The 19,695-nt window shown below is 39.1% G+C and overlaps 1 protein-coding gene across 2 annotated transcripts in view; it reads right to left on the bottom strand.

Annotated features, from left to right (window-relative positions):
* Positions 1-19,695, bottom strand: part of FOCAD (focadhesin) — a 297,139-nt gene that overhangs the window by 79,887 nt on the left and 197,557 nt on the right. For both annotated transcript variants that reach the window (XM_032880503.1, XM_032880504.1), the window contains exons 20-21: positions 15,319-15,504; positions 12,114-12,235 (exon numbers count right to left, since the gene is read on the bottom strand). In XM_032880503.1, the coding sequence (XP_032736394.1) occupies positions 12,114-12,235; positions 15,319-15,504 (308 nt within the window). The remainder of the gene's footprint in view (positions 1-12,113; positions 12,236-15,318; positions 15,505-19,695) is intronic.

The raw sequence follows: 19,695 nt of genomic DNA on the forward strand, positions 1-19,695 counted from the left end.
CCCTGATCTCTCTTTCCAAAATGGGGGGCATCTTCCTATCAATTCTATTTATGTTTCATAAAATACATTAACTCTCAAGTCCTATTTTGGGAGCACCTGGGTGGCTCAGTCAGTTAAGCATCTGACTCTTGACTTTGGCTCAGGTCACAATCTCAGGGTCATGAGATGGGGTCCCAGGTCAGGCTCTGTGCTGGGCGTGGAGCCTGCTTATGATTCTCTCTGTCCCCCTTCCTCTGCATCCTCTCCCTTAAAAAAAAAAATCCTATTGTGAGACCTGGATTTAACAGAAAGAACACTTAAGCACAACAACAACCAAACTTTCCTCTCTTACTTCACAACCTCAAAGTATTTCAGTATTTTCCTGCCATATAATCCACGGACATCACTGCACTACTGAGGCGATCCATGGTCTCAGGAATTGGTAAAAAAAGCACTGGATGCTTTTGGAAGGACAACAGTGGCAATGATGATTTCAACCTGAGTTTAAAAAAAGAAAGTATTATGGAAAAAATGTAAAGGAAAATGAACAAATCAAATGTTGAGCTTCTAAGAACAAAAGCATTTGTGCCCGGAAACCTATCTGAAAGGAGGTTAAAAACTGAAGGTTAAAGCTAATCCTCCGGCTGCGACTCCAACCACATCTGAAGGTGGGTGCGGGGACCCAGCTCAACTCTCGAGCCTATGCACCAGCCTGAACGCCTCCTGGTTTATGAGATTATAGCTATGGAGTCAGCTGCAAATAAATCACCTTAAAGATACACTCTCCTGCTCTTCCCTTTATTGAAGAGAAACTCAGGGAGACAGCTTGAAGTCAGTCATGCCCTTACACTCCCGTTGTGTTACACAGCAAAAGAGATGTCCTTGACCATTTTTAACAAAAACACATTTTAGGACATTATTCTAGTTCAATATATAGCCACCCATATAGGTTAATGTTGCTAGGCTGAAGAATACAATTAGCATTTTTAAAGCATGGAAATTATGTATAATTTGCTCTACTCTGAGAAGCCTTTGAAGGGAATCCAATCAACTAAATAATTGCAAATCATGAACTTGTAACCCTGTTACTCAGCGGATGAGGGTTCTCCACTACTATGCAGCAAGTTGTCAGGGATGTGGAATGTAGTTTGGCTTCATCTGCACATGCCCTTGCAATGATGGGTGTCTGATGGACTGTTGCCATGAGCAGGTTCTGTGATCTGGAGAAAAGGAATGTTTCTAGGTGTAAGAGGGAGTAAGTATAATGAAACATTAAATATGTGTCTAAAAAAAGAGACCATATTAGAGAAATATACACAGGGAGGGTATGGGGGGAGGAAAAGGAGGGGAGGACAGGGACAGAACACTTTATGGGACTCAACAGGGCAGTTCAGAGCAGACCTTGTTGAGAAGGTGAGGTCTGAGTAAAGACTGGAACGTGATGAAGTTAATGAAACCCAGAGAAGGGCTTGTGGGAGTGGAAAACAGTTCAGCTACTATGGAACACGGTTTGGTCATTCCTCAAAAAGTCAAATACAGAATTACCCTATGACCCAGCAATTCCAATTCTACATACATACCCAAAAGAATCGAGACCATATATGCAAACAAACACCGTAGATGAATGCTCGAAGCAGCATTTTCACAATAGCCAAAAGATGGAAATAACCCATATGAGCAATGCATGGACAAATAATATATCTACAACGGAATATTATTCAACCATTAAAAGGAATGACGGACAGATGCGCCCTAGATGTAGATGAACTGTGAAAACATTTATGTGAAACAGAAAGAAGCCAGACAGAAAGGTTCCTATTAGATGAATTCTATTTATATGAAATATCCCAAATAGGTAAATTCATGGATGTTGTTGCCAGGGGAGGGGAAGAGAGGGGGAAGGGAAGAAGGGAGAGGGAAATGGGAAGTGATTATTTAACACACACATGGTATCACTGGAGACTGATGAAAATGTTCTGAAACTAGCTAAAGGTGATGGTTTGCACACTGGGAATATACTAAATGCCACTGAATTGTATGCTTTAAGCTTTAAAAGAGTTAATTTTATGTTATGCAAATTTTGCCTCAGTTAAAAACACACACACAAGGTAGGGCACAGGTCCTAAAGCAAGCACATGGCTAACCTGTCTGAGGAACACAAAGGCCAGTGTAACCAACTATAACCAACAAACACAGACAGAGTGAGCACGAGAGTTTGGTAAATTTACAGGGTACTCAGAGGACACAGGGAAGTCACTTCTAGGTCACTTTTCAAGACTTACCTTTTTTTGAGAGTGAGCGAGAGAGAGAGAATGTGTGCAGGTGCAGAGAGCAAGGGGCAGAAGTAGGAGAGAGAATCTTAAGAAGGCTCCACGCCCAGGGCAGAGCCCAACACAGGGCTCAATCTCACAACTCTGATCATGACTGGGGCTGAAATCAAGAGTCAGACGCTTAACTGACTGGACCACCTGGGAGCCTCTCAGGACTTATCTTTATTCTTATTAAAGGGGGAGCCATTATAAGATTTTGAGAAGAAAGACATGATCTAACCTATAGAACAAAAAGATGACTGCTATGTTGCGAATAAACTGTAGGAGGCAAAGGTCAGAGAAGGGACACCTACTCACAGGCTACTGCAACGATCCAGGTAAGAGAGAACTGTAGCTTAGAGTTGTGACAGCAACACCACAGAATATGACGAGGTTTTAAGTGTTAAGCTATGCAATTTTCCTACCCACCCCAAATGTTAAGTAGAACGCCAACATATAAAACAGAAAACAGGCAAAACTTATCTAGATGAAGTGAGGACGAGGGCTGGGGGCTTGGTAGTCAGCCTCTTAATCATCCAACTGTATTCGTGGTGGTCCCCAGGACTCTTGTGGTTTCAACGAGAAGGACATAAACTAGGTCAGTGGTTTCAAAAGAAAGGAGAGAGGAAAGGGACTGACTATAAAGGAGCATGGGGGAATTTTTAGGGTGAAAGAACTGTTCTTATCTTAACTGGGGTTTGGGTTACGTGAATGTATGCACTTGTAAAAACTCATAGAACTATGTACTAAGAGAGGAGAAATCGAGTGCCTGTATATTATACCTCTAAAATAAAACTAAATAAAACTAAAAACACAGAGTTTGAAAGTCACTACTTTCGGATTGTAATGTTTCTCAAACCCTCACTTCCCATTGTCTATTATACCCTGTACACTTGCCATCAGCACTGAAAATCCACCCTTCCTCTTATCCTTTGTGTTTCTATCAATATCACATGTCAATATCCCAGCCATCCGGGTTTAAAACTTCTGATTTATCCCGGACTTCTTTCTTGCCCCCAACTCAACAGCCAACTCCACCTCTGAAATGTTTCTTCTTATTTTCCATACTTTCTTCTTCACTGGCTTAGTCCTAATTCCTGCCTAGAGTATTGAGGCCCCTAACTGATCTCCTAACAGCCTAAAATCTTTCCTTCTTCTAACACATCCTAAATGGTGCTGCTGCTCTTCCATTAACTCAGAACTCCTTTTCAAAAACCTTTGATGGTTCATTAAAGAACAAAGTCCAAACTATTTTGTACTATGTTCAAAGCCTTTTAGAATCAAAAGCACACCATTTAAGAAATAATTCGTTCTCATGTAAGAACTCTGCTGGCCAAGATCCCCAACCAATTTCCCCAGATGATTTCCTGGTCCTTTCCTTCATTTAACCTGCATTCTGGCTGAATCGGGTTATAAACCAATGCCCAAGTCAGTCCTATACTCTAGAGAACCTTTGCATTCACTCCTTCCTCTGCCTGGAATGCTCTGTCTTCCTCTCATCTCTACTTACTGAAATAATTTCTTCCATCTCTATACTTTCAGGAGGCTTCAAACCTCTCCTGTAACATTCAACCAATTCCATCTTCGATTCTTTGTGTACGTACCTTCATCTCATACAATCCTAGAGGTAGAGAACCTGTCCTACTCATCTCAGAATTCCTCCCATGGACCCATGATAGGATTCTGCACATAAGTATTCAATTAAGTACCTTCTGAGTTTAATCAAATCAAATGTACAGTATTTGCTTTAAGACAAAATGTCACGTGAAAACTATACGAGCATAAACAAGCAATCAGAGAACTATGATGTTCAACTTTCAATCATGCAGGAAACAGTGTTAGAAAACTTTTTTAAGTAGACACGGCTCCACTCAAACACAAGTTGCTGGGGACACAGTTATCTGAATTTTACAAAAGCACGTCCGAGATATTCCGGCCAGGAAATGTTTAATTCCAGCTAAAACCACAGTGAGTGACAAGGCAGAATTTTCAAGTGGGTAGAATATGTCTTAGATTTTGAAGTTTCCTCACTAAACTTCATTTGAATCATACAGGATTTAATCAAGGACATCTGAAATAGTAGCTCAACAGAAAATATCTTGCTTGGAAACACAAGTCACAAATGAAGGGAAATGGTGAAAGAAAAAATCAAAAAGTAGATTTTGTTTCCTCACTGATATGTGTTTTACGGCCGCCTGTAAACTTACTGTTCAGAATATACTGCCCAGAAATCTGGTAGTGTCTTCTGTCTCTTACGCAATTTTAACAAATACAATTGCCATTTATAAGAAAATATCCATTTTAACAGACTTTCATTAAACACTATAATTCAAGTAAAATAACCTTTGGTGAGGTTGTTAGAAGGTTGAGGCAGAATGAAAAAAGATAGAGTAGCCTGTGCAAACTCATAGGTAAACCAAGTGTTTGCTATTGACTTTAAAACCCCAATTTCAAAAAGGAGACATGTGCATGCTCCCTAGATGTATTTATTATCAAAAGAATTGAAATATTTAATGTCAGTTGCTACACAGACTCACAAACACTGAGTCACTCTACATGCAGTCTGTGACATACACACACTCCTGCCACATTCCCAGAAGAAAAGCCATTTGTCCTTAGTGTTCGAGACCCCAAAGCCACTCAATGTCCCACTGTTTATATATGAGATATAATAGCCGTCAATTTTCTGTCAATAGTAATCTTGTTGGCACAAAAATAATTTTGTTATTCCTGTCTCCTGACAAATAGTGACTGAAGGACAAGAAGGGAGGGCTTATAGAGGATACATTTTTAAAGTAAAATGATACTCATCTCTTTGTGGTGCTTTCTGAACATTTTAAAATTTCTCTCCCTGCCTCTCTCTCCCTCATCTTCTCTCTCTCTTCCTCAGTCTATCTCTGCCCCCCCACCCCCATCAGGATAACATTAGCTTGAAAGCTGACAATTCAATCACATCTCAAGCAACCATTTACTTACTCTGTTATTTAATAGGAGGGGGGAAACCCAGTTACCATAACAACTCACATCACATGGTAATTATGGAGTCTCTAAAACACAGCAAACCATACTTTTCACAGTGTTTTCTAAGGGGAATGTGTAATAAGCATAGATACCACTTCTCCCAATTATTCAGAATTTCCATCTAATTGTTTCATATTGCATGAATGCTAATGCTACTCCACGTTCTTCCTAAGAAATAGGTTTTTAAATAAAGAAGGAACTGAAAGAAAAAGGCAAATATATTCTTTGTATTTCAAATGATGGGTTATAGCCCACCTATCTAGGGAAAAAATCCACAGAAGGCAGAAGAAAGGCAAAATTAATTTATAGGACAAAAAGAATCAAATGATAATCAACACAAAAGGAAGGAAGAAGGAAGGACAGAAAGAAGGAGGAAGAGACAGATTTCACAGAATAGTTCTGCCAGTAAGTCCAGATAAGGTTGCGGTGAAATAAGAATGAAAAAAGAGCTCATTACCTAATGCAGAGGCAGAAATATTGGGTGACAGCAGCAGGATCAGGAAAATTTGCATGCACCCAAAGATGGAGGGAATAATGAAGCAAGACTGCCATTCGCATCCAGGGACAGATCACAATCATCCAATTTAGGTGAGAGTGTCACGTCAGAGTTAGAAATGCCAAAGGATGACAAGACAGGCAGCAAATTTCAGGGAAGGAACCTGTCATTCACCTTCAGCTTCTTTATCAAGAGGAATCAGTTAGTCTCAGGATGGGAAAGTGTAGTTATAAATTGGAGCAGAAGAGGACGGTCACCTGAGGGTGGAGAACCCCTAGTAGGTCTGAAATGACCCCTGCTTGTCCCTGTTCAAAGAAACAGAGAGAGGGAGGGGACACTTCAGGGCAATGATGATACAGAACTTCTCCTGGTATTTCAGGTCAAAGTCCAAGGACACTTAGATTTCCAAGTCTTCTGAAAGTCCCATGGGAGAGTTTCACTTAAAGAAAAGTCAATTAAAAAAAAAAAATTGTAAAAGAAAAAGTTTTCAGAAAGAAGGGAATATAATAATCTCCAAAAGAATTCATCACAGATGAAACAGCTAGTTCTCCATAATGAAAATTACTTGATTTAATGAACACAGTTCTCGAGAAATACTGACAATTATGTAAAGCAAACAGGTCAGAATACGAAGAGCAGAGCTTTCAGGACATTCAAAACAAAGTTCTCTTCCCGATTCACACACTCACCCACCTACTATTGTAGGCACTAAGAAGGCCATAGCATATCCTGTAAGTATATGTAATCTTGGGCAGGGAGAAAAGGGGAAAGGCTACATCTATTCACATAAGTAAATAATGACATGAAACAGTACATAAAAGCCGTTCAAATTATAATAATGTCACCTCTTAGTAAGACCTCAATGATGATTAGATTCAGCATCAATTTATTAACAACATTTCTGGAAAAAGGAAACCATCACACTAAATGCACATACAAAGTCTGAGGCACATCCATGTTTCAAAAGGATTCAAACCATTAACTTGAAAGGTCTACGAAGTATGTGCTGTGTCCCAGGAATACCAGGCATTAGAGCTACATGTGACCAAAACCAGCTCTCTGATTTTATGAACTTTACACTTTACAGGAGACAGACACTAATTGTCATGTCTGCTGCCACCCACACACCCCTGTCAGGATTAGTAGGAAGATGGATAGATTTGTGAGAACAGAATCATATATTAAATACATTGAATTCATAGTTATAAACATTCCTGAAGAAAACTCCAACCCCAAATGGTTTCACGGGAAAATTCCACCAAACATTTAAGGAAAAATTATTAGGATAGCATTATACAGCTACGTTTCAGGCAAAGACAATAAAAGGAAACTATAGAAAAATATCCCTCATGAACACAGATGCCAAAATCCTTAACAAAATATTACCAGCAAAACAAATTCAGCAATATATAAATAGGATAATACATTAGGATTACAAGGAGTTTTTCCTAGAATGAAAATCTGGTTCACTCAGACAAATCAAAATAATTCATCATATCAACAAGTTTAAAAAGCATACAGTCTTCTGAATAGATACAGAACAAAACATTTGACAAAATCGTGATAAAAACCCTCAGCAACTTAGGAATAACAGGAAACTTTGCAAACCTGATAAAGGGTATCTATAAAATCTTTATACTAAAATAAGCTAAACATAACATCATATTTAATGTTAAGATACTGAATGTTTTCCCTCAAGACTGTGTATAAGATAAGAAATGTCTGCTCTTACCACTCCAGTTCAACACTGTACTAGAAGGCCCTATTCAGTGTAATCAGGCAAGAAAAAAAAAAATGAAAGGCACAAACATCAGAAAGAAAAAAAATTAAGATATTCTCTATTCACACACATCACAATGAAAAACAAAAAGCAGCTACAAAAAGCAACAAGAACATGTGAGTTTAGTAAAGTCATAGAAAAGTATCCATTATATGTTTATATACTAGCAATGAGCAGTTGCAAATTAACACAAAGGAAAAAACAGTTAATTAGATGCAGTAGCATCAAAATACTTAGGGACATGCAATACTCATTAAATTTAACAAAATGTGCATAAGATTTGTAATAAAACAAAACACTGACCTAAAATAATGGAAAGATACAAACACCTTGTTCATGAGTTGAAAGACTCAATATTTAGTGAGATGTCCATTCTCTCCCAAATTGATCTACAGATTCAATACATTTCAAAATTACAGCAGGCTTTTCTGTGGTTTCTCAAAGCTGATTTAAAATTTACATGGAAAAGCCAAAGGCCTAAGAAAGCCAAATTTTAAAACAACAAAATTGGAGGACTCGTATTACTTGATTTCAAGACTTTTTATAAAGCAACAGTAATTAAGTTGTGTGGTTTTAGTTAAAGTATACACACAAAGATCAAGGGAATACAACTGAGTGCAGAAGGAGACCCATGCAGGGGCGCCTGGGTGGCTCAGTCGATTAACCGATTAACCGTCTGCCTTTGGCTCAGGTCATGACCCCAGGGTTCGGGGATGGAGCCGCGAGTCAGGTTCCCTGCTTGGTGGGGAGTCTGCTTTACCCTCTGCCTCTCCCTCTGTGCACGCTCGTGCTCTCCTGCTCTCTCAAATAAAACAAATAAAATGTTAAAAAAAAAAAAAGTAGTAATAGACCCATACATATGGACAATTTTCTACAGAGGTGATTTGGGGAAGAAAGGGTGGTATATTCAATAAATGTAAGTCATAGCTCATGAAAAGTTAACTCATACAGATCCTAGGCTAGAATGGAACTGTGAAGTATAAAACTTTCATGCGTAAACACAGGAGATCATCAAAGGACTAACAGATAAACTATACGTGGTAGATTCATATAATGGCACATTATTCAGCCATAAAAAGGAATGAAGTCCTGACACATGCTAAAGCATCTATAAACTCTGAAAACATTATACTAAGTGAAAAAAGTCAGACAAAAAAGACCACATATTGCATGATTCTATTTATATGTAATGTCCAAAATATGCTAACTATGGAGACAGAAGAGTGGGTTAGTGGTTGCTGGAGGCTGGGGCAAGAAGGAAATGGAGTCTCTCTGCTAACAGGTGCAGAATTTCTTTTTGGTGAGATGAAAACATTCTAAAATTGATTGTGCGGATGGTTTCACAAATCTGTGAATATGCTAAAACCACAGAATTGCACACATTAAATGAGTTGGTTTCACAGCACATTAATTATGCCTCGATTTTTGAAGAAAATACAGGAGAGAAAAAGAAAACAGAAGATCTTTGAGGCTTTGGTTTCAACAAAAAGCAAGGACCATAAACAGAAAATCTTGATGAATTAGAATTCTTTAAAGCTAAACATTCGCTCTTCAAAAGACACTGCCAAGGAAATAAGAAGACAAGTTAAGATTTGGTTTAAAGAACAAATTGGAAAACACATTTCTAATAAAGAATTTGTATCAGAATATATAAAGAACTCTCGTTTAAAAAGAAAAACCTGGTTAAAAAAAAACAGGCAAAACAACAGAATACTTCATGGAAGAAAAAGTATGACTGGCAAAACAAACGAACAAACAAACAAACAAAAAAACACCTAAAAAGAGGCTGGACATCAACAGCCATTAAGGAAACACAAAACCACAAAAGAGAAACCACTCTCCATGTACGAGAATGGCTAGCTTTAAAAAAAAAAAAAAAAAAAGAGGAGTACGGACAAAGAGACAGAACAAGTAGAACTCCCTCACACTGCCACGAGGCACTCAAAATGGGACAGTCACTAGAAAAGTTTGGTAGTAAAAAAAAAAAGAAAGAAAGAAAAGTTTGGTAGTTTGTTACATTCACTAATCATATGACCTAGCAATTCCACTCCTACATCTTCCTTTATTCAAAAAAAATGAAAACAGGTGTCCACACATACACCTATAGGAGAATCACTTACAGCAGCTTCATCATAATTGCCCAAAACCGGAAACAACCCAAGAGTCCATCAATGGGTGAATAAACCAACTGAAACTCTCATGACAGACATTTTTAAAATAAAAAGACTCAGAAGCAATAATAAGAACCCAAAGAAGTTTGAAGACACATCACCTGCAACACCACCAAAAGGATCCCAACAAAAGAAAATCTAGAAACAAGGAGAAGAGTAAAGAAATACTACAGGCATCTTGGGAAGATTCAAAGATATTTTTTAAATGCTCTCTGCTTAACTTGGTATGGTGTAGAGTAATTCAAGGACCATCCTGAATCACACTGCCTGGGTTCAATTTCCAGGCTCCTGTACTTACAAGCTCTGTGATCTCAGACACATTAGCAGTACCAGCCTCACAGTGTTAGAGATTAAATGAATACAGATATGTTTTTTCAATATTCAATATATATATTCAATATTCAATAAATTTTCAATAAATAATATATATTTTAATATATATTCAATAAATATATATTGAATATATATTTATTGAATTTATTGAATATATATTCAATATTCAATAAATATATATAGAGAGAGCAAGTTTTAAAATACCTGAGCTGATTATTAGCTATTATCATTGCAATTATTATTCTAACCAGATCTTAAAATTCATATTATTTGTTGTCACCTAGTTTGAGAAACTGTATGATTCATTCACTATCTCTGCCTCTTTTTTTTTTAATGAATTACAGCAAGATGAATCCAAACTAAAATCCTACCATTGATTTGACAAAATTCTATCCAATATATCTTCTAAGTGACTCCTAAAATAATCATTTTTTCATCTCTTTGAAATTTTCTAGGCATTCTACAACACAAGCAACAAGTATCTTAACCCAAATACTTTGTTCATATCCAAGGCACATCTCATAAATTCTGATGCCATTTGCTGAAATTATTAGACCGCCTTCGGCTACTCCTCACATTAACACTTTTTGTTTCATTCTGATGGTGACTTTTAAAATCAGCTTTCCATTATTACTTAACACTTTGGTCAAGTATGTGATTAAGCATCCTTCAATCTCCTAGGTGCACAGCTAAAAAACACAAAAAGGTACCAATCTCTCCCTTGTCCATAGCAAGTATAAAAATGTTAAGGAAAACAGATCTAGAAACTATGCTCTCTTTTTCATGAAATTAAACCGCTCTTCCTCCCAGATCCTTAGTCTCTCCTTAGTTAAGCAAAGACACTGAATTAGACAAAAAAGGCTTTGAACCAAATATTTGCATAATTTCAACTCTAATTAAATACATGAAAGAGCATGGGTGGCACCGAATAAAGACAGCTCTCTAAAAACTGGATATGCTACTGGTGGCAACTGGGAAGATACAGCATATAGTCCAGCCAAATGACTGATGCCAAGATTTACACATTACACACCAAAATGAGATTTAGTACAAACATACTGTCTTAGCTCTAAGTTAACATCAAACTGTTAAACGTTTTAAAATTCCTATCTTCATTTATTTATAAGTGGTATATAACCTATCATGTCTAAATTATATAAAATAAATCTCTTGGCTATGACACTTTGTTATTCACTTATTTTAGTTTATATTCACCACAATAAGTCATCAAGTGTTCAACGGTAACACCAAAGAACACATTTTCCACTCGCTGTCCAGCTTCTCTCTTCCCTCTGGTGTTGCTATAATCTGATATGATCAGACTTTATACAAATCATCTCGTGGCATCACCTAACTTTATTTTAAAAGGGTAGCCTAAAGGAAAAACAGAATAAACACTAAAACCAAAGGTTTTTTTTTCCTTAAACACTTTTATTTACTGTTAATTCCCGACATTCACAAAATATATAAACACTGGTGCCCTACATACTTGCAAAGTATTCAAATCAAGGAACAGGCAAGATTATTTCTTTAAACAGTAAATTGGTACTTATAGTGAACACTACAAGCTAAACAATGATGAAATAAACCGAATTCCTACATACCACTCCATAATAATAAGGCTGGGCAATGGAAGAAGTGTGCCACTTTCTTTCAGAAATACATCCAAATATTTTAGTATTCAACTGGGTCAACTTTTTTGGTTTCCTTTAAAAGCAACGTACAGGGGCATCTGGGTGGCTCAGTCGGTCAAGCGTCTGCCTTCGGGTCGTCATCCCGGGGTGCTAAGATCAAGCCCCTCGTCAGGCTTGCCCCTTAGTGGGGAGCCTGCTTCTGCTTTTCCCTGCAACCCCTCACCCCGCTCGTGCCCTCTCTTGCTATCTTTCTCTTGTTCTCAAATAAATAAGTAAAATCTTTGAAAAAATAAACACACACTAAATTTCATGACCATAAACTGAAGAGGGGGAACACCTAAATATATACAAGCAAGAAGAACCTATTACACAGTACGGGGAGGCACCTACCTCATGTACCAGAGCAAGTGAGGTCTGCTTGAAACTTCGCCCCCTACTGGCCATCAGTCGATTCAAAGGTTTGCCATCTTTACTCTGATAGGTTGAAATATCGTAACAAAATAACATACCACCTGAGGGGAGGGGGAAACAACTTATAAAAACATGTCTTATGGAAAAACTTAATTAGATTCCCAGAGTCTCAGTAATCCATATTCAATCAATCTGGACAGAGAGATTTTATTTTTTTATTTATTTAAATATTTTATTTACCCACTTGACAAAGGGAGAGAGAAACAGCGAGAGAGGGAACACAAACAGGAGGCGTGGGAGAGGGAGAAGCAGGCTTCCCGCTGAGCAGGAGCTCGATTCAAGGCTCCATCCCAGGACTCTGGGATCATGACCTGAGCTGAAGACAGATGTTTAACCAACTGAACCACCCAGGTGCCCTTGGGTAGAGATTAGAAATTAATTTGCTAAGCAAATTATGATTTTTGACTACTGGTATCTGGAAAGAAAAAACAGATTTAAGAAATTAGCAGTTACCGTATTCAAATTATCAGTTATTTATGAGCCTTATTCATTTGTAAATGAACAAAATTTTTCAAAGGCTTTTTCTGCATCTACTGAGATTATCTAAAGATTGTTATGCCTTTTTCTATTAAAGTACTTAATTATACTGATTTTCAGACATTAAATTAACCTCACTTGTATTAGCTATATTGCTAAATTCAATTTTCTAATATATTTTGGGGTATTTTTACAACTATGTATAATAGAAAAGACTACTTTATAATATTCCCTTCTTGTTCTCAGTATCAAGATTATGTTGATCTCATCAACTAAGCCACCTAGGTATCCCACTTTAAAACATTTTTTAGAGATGCCTGGGTGGCTCAGTCAGTTAAGCATCTGCCTTCAGATCAGGTCATGATCCCAGGATCCTGGGATCGAGTCCCGTGTCTGGCTTCCCACTCAGAGGGGAGCCTGCTTCTCCCTCTACCCCTCCTCCTCCTTGTGCTTGTGCTCACTCTATCTCCCTCAAAAATTAATAAATAAAATCTTATAAAAATTATTTTAAAGTTTCCCACTATTATTATAGGTTTGCCCATTTTTAAAAAGTTAAATTCCAGTTAGTTAACAGAGTATAATATTAGTTTCAGGTGTACAATACAGTGATTCAAAACTTCCATACAACACCTGGCGCTCATCACAACAGGTGTACTCCTTAATCCCCATCACCTTTTCACCCAGACCCCCACCCACCTCCCTTCTGGAAGGTTTGTCCATTTTTTTTAGTTTTGTGAATGGTTTTCATATAGTTTAAAAATAATGCTATTTTGTGTACACTGGTACTGTGATATTTTCTTAATGGAATGACTTCTTTATCTCCATGAAATGTCCCCTTCATTTCAAACCTTTTCCTTTTTCATATATCCAATACTTTTTCATTGAATCCTGAACAGTATACAAAGGAAACACAGAAAATCTAAATGATTTTTTTTTCTTTTCTTTTTTTTTTTTTTAACTCAGAGAGGAGTTTCAGCTGCCTTCTTTCAGGTACATAGAATAAAGGAATGATCACTTAAATTGAATCAGAGACTGAACTGGGTTAGGCTTGATTATAGCTTTGGTAATTCTCAGTCTACCTCTGGTTCAACCCTGTTCCTAGGGCATGCCTCCCCCAAGATTTTCATCTGACAGCCTAATTGGTCTCCTCAATACGGAAAGCTTAAGAGAGACTCAGATGGGTCCTCCGAGGTTTTCAGTTTATCTCTTTAACCTACCATTCCATAAACCTTCCAAATTTGACAAACAGGGAGAAAATAGGCTATGTGTCTGAGGTTTCACAAGTCCCCAGTTCCACTGCTCAGACACCCCATGAATGACAAGATCTCTGTGGGTTTCTCTGCCTCCTGTACCAGCCTCTAGTAAAGGTCAAGCCTGAAATTCAGTCTCCAGCTGAGGCCAGAATAAGTAAGTGCTCCCAGGTGAAAAGAGGCGTAGCTCTTCAGTATCAGTTCGCTGCTACTCCTGGGCTTTGTTTCCAGGCCCATTGTCCTAGCTCTTCTTTGTTTCCTGGGCACAGAGAGGCTGGAGACTGCACCACCTCTCAGAAGCTCCAGCCTAGTTCTGTAACTCTCAGTGTCTCAGTGCAAACTCAAAATTCATCAGCTAGCTTTTGAGAAAACTCTAGTTTCTCACCTCTGTTCATCAGAGTCTTCAGAGAACCAGAATCTCAATTTCACTCTCTCCCCCAACCTCTCCCTCTCCCCACCCCTTTCTCTCTCTCTAAATGGGGAGCTTTATTATAGGAATTGGCTCCCGTGATCTTATCTTGCTGTCTGCAAGGTGGAGATCCAGGAAGAGTGCTGGTGTAATTCAGTAATTCAGTGTAATTCAGAGGAGATGGATGTCCTGGCTAAGGAAAGAGCAAATTCACTCTTCTTCTAGCTGCCTGTTCTGGTCAGGCCATCACTGAATTGGATGTTGTTGCCCATCCACACTGGTGAGGGTGACTTTCTTTCTTCAGTCTACTCATTCAAATGCTAACTTCTTCTGGAAACACTCTCAAAGACATCCACAAGTAATTTTTCACCAGCTACCTGAGTATCACTTAGCCCAGTCAAACTGACATAGAAAATGAGCCATCGCATCACTCTAGGCCCATGGAACCATTGAGAGCTCCACTGGTTAGGGCACCTGGCTGGCTCAGATGGTTAAATGTCTGCCTTTGGCTCAGGTCATGATTCCAGGGTCCTGGGATTGAGTCCCGTATCGGGCTCCCTGCTCAGTGTGGAGTCTGCTTCTCCCTCTGCCTCTCTCTCTCTAGCTCTCAGGAATAAATAAAGAAAATCTTAAAAAATAAATAAATAAACAAAAGCTCCACCAGTTTCTCTATATACTGCAACAGACCTCTTCTTGGGCCAAGCCCCGGTCCTAGCATACAATCAAAATCAGTGACGATCTCCCATGGGGCAGCAGGGGCACACTTCTAAAGTATTCTTTCTCCTCATTCCATAGTTTTAGTCTACCTGTCTTTGCTTCTACAGTTCTCTGATGCCTTTAAAATATGGTTTATTTTTGTCATTTGTCCAGGTGTGTCAAAATGTTAGCAGCAGGTGCGCTCTGCCATGACCTATCACACCCAACCTGGAAGAGGAAGTATAATCTTTAGGATAAGAACTTGTACCTTGATACCATGTGCTGTACTTACCTGCAAGGCCAGGTTTCAAACCTGGCTGCTTATTGGTCTCATACATCTTCAATATAAAATTGGGGATCCCTGCTACAGTTTTTCCTTGGTCGGACCGGGGGCCTCCTTTTAATGCAGAGTGATAGACTCCACGGGGCATATTTACCATTTCCTGCTTCACAAGAGATATAAAAAATTCCTCCAAGGCTGAAAGAGATGAAAGGAGATCAAAAGTAGAGTAAATACAATATGTCAGGAGACAATCATTCATTGTTAACTCACATATGTGATATATACTTATATATAGATATATATACACATATATAAAGTGTAAGTGTAGTATAAGTGTGTATATAGACACACTTATACACACACACACAGCTCTATTTCAAACCAAACTTCACAAAGTAAGCAGGGAATTCTTGAACCTCATCCCTTTCTTTGTCTTCCCAAATTAGAACATGGCACCCAGTTACTCAAGCTGAAAAACTTAGATATTCTGAATTCCTCTCTTTCTCATACTTCTCACATGTAATCCATTAACGAGTCCTTCTAAATCTATCTTTAAAAATATATCCTGGACCCATGCATTTCTCTTTATTTTCACTGCTACTTGGCTAGTTATTATCTTCTCTATTCCTCATCTGGACAAATTTAAACAAAACTAGCTTTTTGGTGTCTTCTCTTCATGACCATCCCTACAAACTATCCTCTACACAGAAGCCAGAATCTGATGTCCTTGCCTTCCCTGACATCGTCCAGTGATTTTTTTCACCATACGTGGAATAACGTTAACACTTCTGACAATGATCAAGGCTTTATATGATCCAGCCCTTGACTCTCCCATTGACCTCATCTCTGCCATGCACCCTCCTTGCCAGCTAAGTGTTAAGGGCACACTGCCACATGGCCTTTGTTTCTATTCTGCAATAACACAAAGCTCATATCGAAGTCCGAGCCACTGTACGTCCTATTCCTCCCACTAGTGGAACACGCTAGTCTCAGATTTCCACGGGACCAGGTCCTTCTTGTCAGTTAGGTATTATCAGAGAGGTCCTTTACGACTCTCCATCATTCTGTAGCAATATCAGGAAAATTATTTAAAAATCCAAAATATTAGTTCATTTGTTTGTGATCCTCCTAATTAAGCCCCAAATTTTATTGCTTAACGTTTCTACTTATTATCGACACAAATATGGGCTCAGAAGACAATAGGATACCCAAACAAAATTCTTGAGAAGACTAGAGGTTCTATCCAGTGTTATTTTTCTAAGGACCACTAGAGGTTGCCCATGCAGAAACAAAAACAACAGAAACATGAAACCTTAACAAATGTATGGAAAACAAAAAAAGAAAACCACTGCATGTGCCTCTCATAAGAACAAAAAAGAAGGGTCTGCCTCCCAAGACTGGAATTTCATTCTTAATACACCAAAAAGTCTGCTTTAAATGACCATGATTACATTAAAGGCAGCAAGTGTGCCCTGGAGCCTCTATCACACGCCCAGTTCTGTCAATCCTCTATAGAACCTTCCCAGATGCGACCACGCTTCTCCATTTAAAGCCCAGAGAACACCTATCTGGGACGTTTTCTATTTACCCCTCCCGACCCCCACCTCCACCCTCTCAACCCTGCTCCATGACCTGGAAGAATAATCAGGCTCCCTTGTCCTTGGGCTTCTGGTTGGCTTTTCTCCAATGGGAGACACTCGCAAGAGGTCAGAGGATGGAAAGAGAATGAGGTCAGGGCATGAATTCCCAGCCCCCCTCCCGCGGGATGGCTGCAAGTTGCCTGCACCCCTCTGCTGCAGGCCTTGGCCCCCCTTCCGCAGCACTGTGACAGGATGCTCTCCCTCAGTCTCCAAACCGCTATCTCCCTTTCCTTACCTCTTCAGGCGGACGGGCGCTAACCACTCCGGGTTAAAGCACCACCGCCTGGGAATGTCCTGCGGCCCTGACAGCACAAGTGCCAAGAGTCCCTGCGTAAACGCTCAGGGACTCCGTCGCAGTGTGCCTTTTCTGTCAAGACCCTGACGGATACATGGTCTAAACGAAAAAAATGAGTAACATCCAACTGTATCCGATACGCACGCAAGTGGGCGACCGCTTCACGCGGAGTTTCAGCACAGACTTCCCAGAATGTAGCGAAGAATCATGTTTGTGAGGACAGAGAAGCTATGGCGAGAGAAGGTCACTTCATGCTTTCTCCGAAGGGGTCCTATTTCGGCAAAAGCTCGCACGAGTCAGGAGGTAAGTACACACTGTACACACGCAAACTCGGGAATGGAAGTGTGTCTACGTGTCAAGCTCTTCAGAGAACTAAGGTTTCTCAAATTAACTCCAGCCCCGAAAATAGTCTAAATGAGGGTATGATACCATGAGTGTAACTGATCATACAGCACCCTCTTTCCCCAACCACTAAGCCAGCAACCAGGAATCTTTCCACCCTGTCGGAGCCTTGCCCCGACCCTCCAGATGACCACGTGAGAACTTGAAGGAGTGGAAACTCTGTAGAACAGAGTGTTAGACACAAATTTTTAAAACAACCCCAATGTCCTTTAACAAGTGAGTGGACAGACTGGTGCCTACTACAGTGGGATATTATTCAGCGATTAAGAAGAATCAAGACAGGCCAGTGTTGGGATAAATATCAGAGACACTATGCCAAGCAAGAAAAAAAAAAAAATTAAACCAAAAAGTGTATACACTGTATGGAAAAAACAACAACTGGAGAAATCCTCATAGGTCTATACTTCAGTTACGTGCTTTGTATCAACGTGAATTTCCTGGTTTGAATAATGAACTAAGGTATGTGAGCTTCTGGGCAGCTGGGTGACATACACGGTAGCCCTCTAAAGTGTATTCACAACATCTTTAATATCTAAAATTGTGTCAAAATAAAAAATAAATACCAGTAACATCCCCATTTAAAATAACGCAAATTACTGGGCTCACACTGCAGCTGCTTTTGTGTTTACTTGAAAGGAAAGAGGAGAAGAAAAGGACCAGGATTCACTGACAGTGCAGTTGGGTTTTCTGGCCGCTGCAACTAGAGATCTTATACTAGCCACCCTGTACTTTTAAAGGTCCACAGTCCTAGGGCTGGTACCTTCCCCTGGTTCTTTTTTGAGTAGTCCAGTAATTGCAGGGAAAGCGAGGCACAGAAAAATAAAGACCTTTGCCCGCGGTGACAGTCTGCCAGACACAGCCAGCATCTACAGTACCCCCACCAGAGTCTAATTACTGACTTTTCTCAAACAGATACAGTTGCTGAACTCAAATCCTCCCCTTCTTTCTCACGGAAAGGCACTTGCAACCATCAAGAACAAATGACGTAGAACAGGTTAATGGCCACCACATCCTGAGAGGAGAGAAGCAACCGCTCACCTTGGCCACACCTTCTCCTTTTTCCAATACAACATGACTGGAGGGAAGGCCCCACGTCCCTAGGAATGATGTCATTTAAAAAGCCCAAAAGAACTTTTACCTCTAAGGTGGTTTTGGGTTACAGGAGAAACTTTGGATAACAAAGTTATTTCCTTCCTGGGACTGACTATTAAAACGCCAAAGGGGTCCCAGACTCTGAAGAGCCTTCCGGAAATGGGTAAAAACAGAAGAGAGGACCAGGGAACAAATCTTTAAGGCTTGTTCTGGACATCAAGAGAAAAGGAAGGGTGCTCTCTTTGTCTATGCTGCATGGTTTCAGTTTTCTCTAACGAAAGGAGGCAGGGATTTGGGACAGAAGCTTTGTCTAGAAATAGACAGACAAATAGACAAATAGACAAAAAGCCTTAATTCCTCAGAAAATCTCTATGTGGGGTGAAACAAAGGGAAAAATGTCCCCTGGTATAGGATATTGACACTGATTGACCAGATGACACTTCTTAAGTGTACTGACCTTAATTTTCAGAAACGGACTTTCTACGTCCATGTACAATTAAGGTAGGATTGGGGCTGAACAAGATAATAAACGCATGCTCGGCAAAATGTTGGCTAAGACTGAATTAGAATAATTAGATATAATTAGAATAATTTTTTAAAATGTCAAGGTCCTGTAAGCTTTTTATCAAAACGGAATGATCATACAATTTAATCCATTTTTTAAACCATCAATTTCCAGCTCTCAAATATTGATACCATCTTTGGAATAATTCTAAAGAAAGAATAAATTCATAATGAAAGTACCCCGTAAATCTCTGAAGATTCTAACCATCCTTTCATTTAGCTTATGGGATAAAGAACCATTATTGGAGCCAGTGACTTGAAGTCCCATTGCAAATTTGTCTGGTAGAATATAGCTTTGGAAATGAATTTTAATTTCTCACTGAAAATGGTTGTTTAAACTAGTTTTCCGGTTCAATTTTCTTCGACTCTAACGCTTTTCAGTGTGTTCTGAAC

This window comes from Lontra canadensis, unplaced genomic scaffold, assembly GCF_010015895.1.
Source record: "Lontra canadensis isolate GAN:19392208 unplaced genomic scaffold, GSC_riverotter_1.0 scaffold70, whole genome shotgun sequence".
Classification (NCBI taxonomy): domain Eukaryota; kingdom Metazoa; phylum Chordata; class Mammalia; order Carnivora; family Mustelidae; genus Lontra; species Lontra canadensis.